Raw genomic sequence first — 9,051 nt, 5'->3', positions numbered from 1 at the left:
AAGCTCACTTGCTCAATAATGCATCTGTTCATAGTGTGTATTATTGTGTAGTAGTGTGTGCATGACTGATGACACATAAAAAATAAATTTTCTGGGGGGGGAGGGTTGTCCCCCCTGTCCCTTTGGGTTAAAAGCAGCTTGAAAAAAAATTTCCCCGTGTGATTTCAAACAAATGTATATCCTTAGTGGAAATCAGGTCTAGCTCAGCCAGTTTGTCAGACCTCATAACCCGTCTCATGAAGCATCAATAAGGTGGTCTTACAAAATCATTTCTGTCACACCTCTAACAGCCTGTTTTAAAAAATGGTTTTATAATTCCAATTAAAAGTAATCTTACAGTATTCTACCATTAAAGGGTGGGGGTGAGGGTGATTCTGTATAGATTGCCCAAAGTTAAGGATACATGCTTGCATGCGGATCTAAATGGGCGATAATCAATTATTAGCATTAACGAGCGCTTAATTTGTAGCCATTGGGAGTTATGAATGATTTGTCCTCTGCCCTATTGCAGTGGTTCTTAAACCCCCAGCCAGTCGGGTTTTCAAGATATCCTAACGAATATGACAGGCATGCAAATCTGCCTCATGCATATTCTGTAGGGATACCTTGAAAACCCGAATGGCTGGGGGGTCCCCCGGGACTAGGATTGCCAGATTTTCTGATCGGAAAATCCAGACCCCCTAGACCTGCCCTCAGGTAACACCCTAATTCCACCCCAAGTCCTGCCCCCTGCTGCCTGCTCTTGTCAGATGGGGAGGAGGGCCGTGCATGAGCAGATTTCCTCCTTTCCCGATGCGATTTGAGGAGGCTTTTCAAAACCCAGACGTCTGGCAATCCCACCCGGGATAGGTTTAAGAACCACTGAAATTTCATAGAACATAACTTCAAAGGGGGCAGGGCCATGGGAGGCATGGGTGGGTCAGGGGCGCGGTGTTATAGAATATCTGCTTTAGGGCAGCTACTTCCATTAGTTGGGCACGAGCATTTACACCGGCCTTTGGCAGGCATAAATGCCGAAAGTTACATGCAAAAGGTGCTAGATTAATTCTATAAAGGCTGTTCGGCAGGAAATTGTCTTTATAAAATTTGCACTTAGCACACTTTATCCTAGCACCTAACTTAGGGTGACCTATACACAGCTCCCCAGTAAATGTTTACATGTACTGTATACATATGAATGCACGTGTACACACACACACGGATTTTTCATGGTTAGAATATGGATATGTGCGTTCCAGGTGTCAGCGATGGGATCTTCTTCTTACAGTGCGGTCAGACACTGCAGTTTTGTACATGTTTCTATAAATTTTCTCCAAGCTTTCTTCAAAGACAGCTCTATGGCTCTTCCCTTTGTACAAAGCAGTCCGATTGGACCAATATTCACCGTTATCCAAGTGCACAGAAGGAGAAAGACGATGGGATGGTGACCTGGTAAACAAAGCACAGAAGTCACACAGGGCCTCTTTTCAATTTAAAAAAAATACGATTGTGGACCTGTTACTGAGACGGCACAACAATCCTATTAATTGAACGGTGGGTGCTGGTGTTTAAATGAATACGGATATTCAGTGCCACTATCAGGGCAGGATTAAAGCATAGGCAAACTAGGCCTGGGCCTAGGGCCCCAATATTTAGGAGGGGCCCTCTCAAATGTGTAAGTCAAGGCAGAGTTTTGCCCTGGTATGTTAGCTGCTGCTACAGAGAAGAGAATCGGGAGGGTGCAGAGCCATTGTTCACCACAGAGGTCTGTCTATTCTTCCTCACTCCTTCTAATCAGCAGGGGGAGCCAGCGAGCAAGGCCTCTTATCTGCTGTTTCTTCCTCTGCTAGTTTTCCTCTAGTCAGAATCATGCAAGGATCCATTTGTGGGAGCTTTAAAATATATTTAAATTACAATGTAAATATATTTAAATTACAACATACCTGTTTGCCCAGGGCCCAACAAAGAGTTAATCCTGCCCTGGCCACTATATATACAGTATAAACGGCAGTGCTGAATATACATATTGGAGGTAATATTATAAAGTCACTTTTGTGTGTATGTGGCCACATATGGGCATAAATGACCTCTTCTAAAACATTGAGGGCTCAAAATTTAGCAAAGAGGGAGAAGCAGGGTTGCAACTTGGTCTTCCAACAAAACTCTCGCTTAGTTACGATTTAACATGGCGGGCCAGAGAGATTTTGCGGTCAACGCTAAGGCCCGCCATGTTAAATCTAGAATACTAATAAATACCATGCCCTGAAGCAGTTTGCATTACATGCAAATGAAACATGCCTGTCGGCAGTGGATCTTAATAATAATAATAATAATAATTTATTCTTATATACCACTAGACCACAAATAGTTCTAGGCGGTTCACAGCAGATAAGGCTGAACATCCAGCGAATTTCTAGAATGTACACAATACATGTTATATTTAAAAAGCAATTAGGAAGCTTGGGTTACAAATTTGTCAAATAATTGTGTCTTTAATAGTTTTCTAAAAAAAAATATATATATAATAATAGGATGAGGCTCCTGGCATGATTTTGCCAAACCAGGCGTTCATTTTGGCTGCCTGGAAAGAGGGTTCTATCGAGAAATCTCTTCAAACGACACGATTTGGCAGTAGGATATGTGAATAACTGGACTCTACATGTGGGCTTATTGGAGTGATTTAAAGAGAAATGGGGGACAAGGTAACCTGGGGACATACCGAAGATTGATTTGCAGCAAATGCATGCGAATTTGAATAAAACTCTAGCCTCAATCAGTAGCCAGTGTAATTTTTGGTAATAAGGAGTAACATGCTCCCATTTTTTCAGACCGAAAATCAGTCGGACGTCAGTGTTTTGAACAACTCTTAGTTTTTTGAAGATTTTCTCATAGGCGCCCAGGTAGATTATATTACAATAATCAAGGATACTCGGTATCGATGACCGAACTAACAAACGAAAGGAAGCTGAATCGAAATATTTCTTAATGGTTCGGAGTTTCCAAAGAACTGAGAAACATTTCCTGAGTAACAAATCTGTTGTTCTAAGGCAGTGGTTCCCAACCCTGTCCTGGGGGAACACCAGGCCAATCGGGTTTTCAGGCTAGCCCTAATGAATATGCATGAAGCAAATTTGCATGCCTATCACTTCCATCATATGCAAATCTCTCTCATGCATATTCATTAGGGCTAGCCTGAAAACCCGATTGGCCTGGTGTTCCTCCAGGACAGGGTTGGGAATCACTGCTCTAAGGTAAGGTATCGATCTAAAGTCACTCCCAATATTTTTATGAACTGTTCTAAAGGATAGTCACAACCAATCAGGTGTAAAATCAGACAGTATGTTTCACCAGATCGATAAGATAACAAAAGAATATAAGAATTGCCGCTGCTAGGTCAGACCAGTGGTCCATTGTGCCCAGAAGTCCGCTCGCGCAGAGGCCCCCAGGTCAAAGACCAGTGCTCTAAATGAGTCCAGCCTCACCTGCGTACGGTCCAGTTTAGCAGGAACTTGTCCAACTTTGTCTTGAATCCCTGGATGGTGTTTTCCCCAATAACAGACTCCGGAAGAGCATTCCAGTTGTCTACCACTCTCTGGGTGAAGAAGAACTTCCTCACGTTTGTACTGCTAATTCAATTTATTTAAGGATTTAAAAGATTAACTATACTACACTTCTCCCTCCGTATACACGAGGGTTAGGGGCAGAGCAAGCCCGTGAATATTAAAAAACCATAAATAATATTTGGGCTGGTTCTGCCCCTAACACCCGCTTTCCCCCGGCTATTCTAAGCCCTGTAAGCCCCCCCCCCCCCCTTAAGCCTTACCTGGTGGTATAGCGGGTTTTCGGGGTAGGAGCGATCTTCCCACGCTCCTGCCCCGTGCTGATCGGTCACAGGAAATGGCTGCCTTGAGCTCCCGTAGTCTCTCGAGCCATTTCCTGTGAGCGATCTGAACAGGGCAGGAGCGTGGGAAGATCGCTCCTGCCCCGAAAACCCGCTAGACCACCAGGTAAGGCTTAAGGGGGGGGGGCTTACAGGGCTTAAAATAGCCCGAACAATTAAAATGGGTTTAAAACCGCGAAGAACCGAATACGCGGATGCTGAAACCGCGGATTCGGAGGGGGAAGTGTACTATTGGTAAGAAGATATAAGCTTTGCTTAAAAAAAAAAAAAACTACCTTAGCCTATGAGGAAGTGTTAGCGGCTAACTATATTCCTTAACAGTCTGGGTCTGAGACACATAAAGTGCCGCTTCTGATGGCTTTGGTTGTTTAAATGAAAGAAAGTGGAGCAAGACAAACGAATGAGAGAATTTCACATAGAACTGTGTGGATATGATGCACTGAGTTTAGAAGAGTGATACAGGTCTAAGAGCTATATTTGTGTATTATTGATGAATATAGACCCTTAAAAATCTGTTTCCTACAACCAGTTTAATCGAGTTTTTTAATAGGCAGACTGCAGCGTTCTGCACACATTGGAGGCGGGATAGGTTTTTGGCAGATCAACCTACTAATAATGCATTCCAGTAGTCCACGCGGGACAGCGTGAAAGCGTACAGCAGCTGGGAAAACTCTGGCCCTAAGTATGCACGGATATTTCATAGCTGGCGTAGGTAGGAAAAGGAGGGCCGACGTGGTCTGTGAGTGATAGACTTGAGTCAAGCAGTACCCCTAGGCTGCGGACGCTATCTTCGGCTGCGAGGGTGCTATTTCCCCCCCATAAAGGGTAGGTGTGGTTTTCTTTGTGCGCCCAGAGGCGTTCTGTTTTTGATGCGTTTAGCTGCAGCGGGCTTACGGTCATCCAATCCTTTATTTCAGATAAACAGCACTGGGTTTTTTTTTTATTTAGACCCAGGGGGGCGGTAGAGTCGGATATCGTCGGTGAACAAATATATAGATGATCTCTATGAGATTTCAAAATCTGCAGATAGAGAATTCACAGGTTCACTTGCTGCCCTTCAAATTAAAAAAATAGTGCAATGGGAACTTAGATAAAGATACAATGATTTCAGCAATAGAAAACTAAAAACGAGTCCATTATAAATCAGACTCAACGAACATCGGTAAGTATTTCATCTGCTAACTTACTAATATAGCAAAAAGAAAGTGTACAGTTTTGCCTGAGTGAAAGAGAGGGAATTTTCAAAACAGAAGCAGCCTTCAAAATTACTCTTTAAGGGCATAATTATCAGAGGGTTTCTGTAAACAGGAATTTATCTACAGAGAATAATAACAATAACTTTATTTTTCTATACCGCCATAGTCAAGCGACTTCTAGGCGGTTCACATTGAAAGAAGGCTGGACAGTCAGCGAATAACAGGAAGCAAGATAGCAAAGTTATATGCTAACTGGGGTTCCAGGGGTAAGGAATACATGAAAATTGGAGTTACCTGAGATTGAATTCGTGTTTACAACGGGGAATATCGTAGTGAGAGAGGGTCGTCAGTTTAGTCAATGAATTTGTCGAATAGGGCGGTTTTAATTGATTTTCGGAATGCGTTGTACGTCAGTTTGGGTTCATTTATGTAGTTTCTCAGCCAGACTTGCTGTCTATTCGCTTGGAATATGAAGGTTCTATCCAGGAAGGATTTGTATCTGCAGCCTGTGATTTTTGGGTATGCGAAGATGTTTTTGTTTCTGGTTGTTCGTGTGGGGTTGTGCAGAATGAAGTATGTTTGCAGGTAGGAAGGTGCTAGGCCCCAGACTTGTTTGAAGCAGATACATGCAAATTTGAATAGTATTCGTGCTTCCATTGGTAGCCAGTGCAGTTTTTTATAGTAGGGGCTAATGTGGTCTTTTTTTCTAAGTCCGAAGATTAAGCGAACAGCGGTGTTTTGTATTAATCTTGATTTTTTTTACTTTTTTTTGTGGTATGCCCAGGTAGACGATGTTAGAGTAGTCAAGGAGGAATAGGATCAGCAATTGCACCAGCAACCTGAAGGATGTTGTGTCGAAGTATTTTTTAATAGTTCTTAGCTTCCACAGTGTGTGAAAACATTTTTTCACCAGTATTTTTATGGTATTGGATATTCGTGGTTGTTTATTTTTAACGATGTTCTCGTAATTTTGTCATTGAGGCTTGCCCAAAAGACTTTTGTTTTCTCTGTGTTTAGTTTCAGTTTGAAGTTGGTGGTCCATTTTTCGATTTCTGTCATTGTGTTTGAGAGGTTGTCTATAATTTCATTTGTGATGTCATTTAAGGGGATTAAAATGGATATGTCATCTGCGTATATGTAGTGCTTTAAGTTTAGTTTTTGTAGAAGTTGACCCAAGGATGCGATTTAGATGTTGAGCAGTGTGGGCGATAGAGGGGGGCCTTGGGGCATGCCCAATGGGTTATTCCATGGGTTGGAGTAATGTCCAACCCATGGTTGGCTGGTTACTCAGTAGGATCTGTTTGTTAGGAATTCTTGGAACCATTTCTTTACCTTTCCCGAGATTTCCATTGCATCAAGGTACAGTAGCATAATTTCATGGTCTACCAGGTCGAACGCACTGCTGAGGTCTAGTTGTAGGATCAGTGCACTTTTGCCTTTGCTAAAAAGATCATAAAGGTGGTTTAGAATGGAGGCTATGACAGTTTCTGTGTTGTATCCTTTCCTGAATCCTGATTGGTGTTCACTAAGGATGTTAAATTTGTCTAGGTAGTTTACTAGTTGTAGGTTGACCAATCCTTCCTGTAACTTTGTGTAAATGGGAATGCTTGCTATGGGTCTGTAACTGGATGTCAGTGCTGTGGAGATTTTCTGGTCTTTGGGGATAGGAGTGATCAGTATGTGTCCCATTTCCTTGTTTAATGTTCCGTTTGTAAGGGCAATTGTTAGCCATGTAAATAGTTCTTTCTTGAAGTCTGGTGGGGCAACTGTCATGATTTTGGGGGGGACATGCGTCAAGAAGACAGTTTGATTTGGTGTATTTATTGAATAAATTTAGAAACTGATTCCAGCTTGGGAACTCGAAGTGGTCCCAGATCATGTCTGCTCTGGAGTCTTGGTCATGGGGTTCGAGATAGTGAAGTGTATTTGTTGTGGGTGTGGGTAGAGTTGCTCTTAGGTCTGTGATTTTTTTTTTTTTTAAAGTTGGCTAGGATTTGGGCAGGTGGGGTGTGTCCTTTATGGGGAAAACTATCCACAGTGTGAGTAAACATAGAAACATAGAATATGACGGCAGAAAAGGGTTGACGGCCCAACAAGTCTGCCCGCTCAAGAGCCCTCCCTACTGTCGTTCTGTTTCCTCTTCACCCTCCCCTCCCTCAGCAAAAGAGATGGAGAGAGAGAGCAGGGAGGAGATCGGACGAGCATGCCGATTTTGGTTTGCAATCTTCAGGCCTCCTTTTCCCAAGTGTACTCCATGTAGCTTGAACCTAGGAAATTCATCACGCGCTAACCCCCGCGCTGGCCGAAAAACTACCTCCTGCTCAAGAGGGAGGTGGTAGCGGCTAGCACGGCTTTGTAAAAGGATCCCTTAATCTCCCCTATTGCCCCAGGTACATTAGATAGATTGTGAGCCCACCAGGACTGACAGGGAAAAACATGGAAGTATTATGATTTTTCCCTGTGTTCCCTGCTTAACCTCTGATTCCCCTGCAGCTATCAGAGAACAGCTAAGGGATCAATGACGCACTGAAAGGCTCAGCAGGAGACTGACATGTTTCCAAGGAAGGAGAAAGCATAGTTCCTAGTGCAAGCTGTCTGTACACCTTATTACCTACAGAGGGTTTTAAATGGCATGCTGTGGAGGAAGGGGTAAAACGCGGACCTCACGGACCTCGTGGATCTAAAACCGCACGTCTTTAAAAATCTGAGGTCCGTGTCCGTGCCACTTGTAGTTTCTGTCTCTTGACAGACCTCGATGACATTTTAGCGCTGATGGATCCGTCTCAGCATAGGGAGGGCAAATTATTAGGATCCATCAGCGCTAAAATCTCATCGAGATCTTGAGGCCCGCGTTTTACCCCTTCTCCAAGAAAGGCAGAGCAGAGGGGTACATCGAGCGATTCAGAGGAAGGAAAGCAGCCGAGGATCTACCTCATGCCTACGACCCTCAGACTGAACCCCGGCAGCACCCGGCAACGTTTGGAGACTTCTTTTCCATAACGCACGTCCCAAACCTATGTCCCCGCTCTCTTTGTCTTTCCAAAAACCTATACAGAAGAAGGCTTCTGCTCTGCCGCTCCAGCACTAGTCTCTGGCTCTGACAGACCTCTATGAGATTTTAGCGCTGACAGATCCGTCTCAGCATAGGGAGGGAAAAGTATTAGGATCCGTCAGCACTAAAATCTCATTGAGGTCTTGAGGCCCGCGTTTTACCCCTTCTCCAAGAAAGGCAGAGCAGAGGGGTACATCGAGCGATTCAGAGGAAGGAAAGCAGCCAAGGCTCTGCCTCAGGCCTACGATCCTCAGACTGAACCCCGGCAGCACCCAGCAATGGTTGGAGACTTCTTTTCCATAACGCACGTCCCAAACCTATGTGCCCGCTCTCTTTGTCTTTCCGAAAGCCTATACAGAAGAAGGCTTCTGCTCTGCCGCTCCAGCACTAGTCTCTGGTTCTGACAGACCTCTATGAGATTTTAGCGCATGCTGAGACGGATCCGTCAGCGCTAAAATGTCATAGAGGTCTGTCAGAGACAGAAACTACAAGTGGCATGGACACGGAGCTCAGATTTTTAAGGACGTGCGGTTTTAGATCCTCGTTTTACCCTTCCCCCATGCTGTGTGCTAGGAATAGCAGGATATGGAAGACTAATATGAGATTGGATTTTCAATGCTTTTTGGACTCATCGTTCGCAGGAGACCTCTCTTTATTAGATTACCTGTAATGCAGTTCACTGTCACCTACAGAGTTTTCATGCGGTGCCAAATTTTTCTCCCCCACGTCTTCTTTCCAGGAGATATTCTCATCCTAAAAAAAAATGGAGAATTTCCCATTAATCCGTTTTCCCATCCAATACCAATGTTCAAGAGGGGAGCCTGCAGCATTAGCAGCTTCCCTGAGATACGTAAGATGCCTCTGCAGAATACAATGGGGTCATTTTTCTAAATGACTTAAGTGGTCCGGAGAGGTTCCTGCAC

At 43.9% G+C, this 9,051-nt stretch overlaps 1 protein-coding gene across 2 annotated transcripts in view; it reads right to left on the bottom strand.

Annotated features, from left to right (window-relative positions):
* Nucleotides 1-291: 291 nt before the first annotated feature.
* SPATA6 (spermatogenesis associated 6) overlaps nucleotides 292-9,051 on the bottom strand; it is a 71,413-nt gene continuing 62,653 nt past the window's right edge. For both annotated transcript variants that reach the window (XM_033916868.1, XM_033916869.1), the window contains 2 exons: nucleotides 8,793-8,881; nucleotides 292-1,428 (listed from right to left, as the gene is read on the bottom strand). In XM_033916868.1, coding sequence (XP_033772759.1) covers nucleotides 1,242-1,428; nucleotides 8,793-8,881 — 276 coding nt within the window. In that variant the 3' untranslated portion in view covers nucleotides 292-1,241. The remainder of the gene's footprint in view (nucleotides 1,429-8,792; nucleotides 8,882-9,051) is intronic.

This window comes from Geotrypetes seraphini, chromosome 12, assembly GCF_902459505.1.
Source record: "Geotrypetes seraphini chromosome 12, aGeoSer1.1, whole genome shotgun sequence".
NCBI classification, from domain to species: Eukaryota; Metazoa; Chordata; class Amphibia; order Gymnophiona; family Dermophiidae; genus Geotrypetes; species Geotrypetes seraphini.
This window is presented reverse-complemented; position numbering and strand designations above follow the sequence as displayed.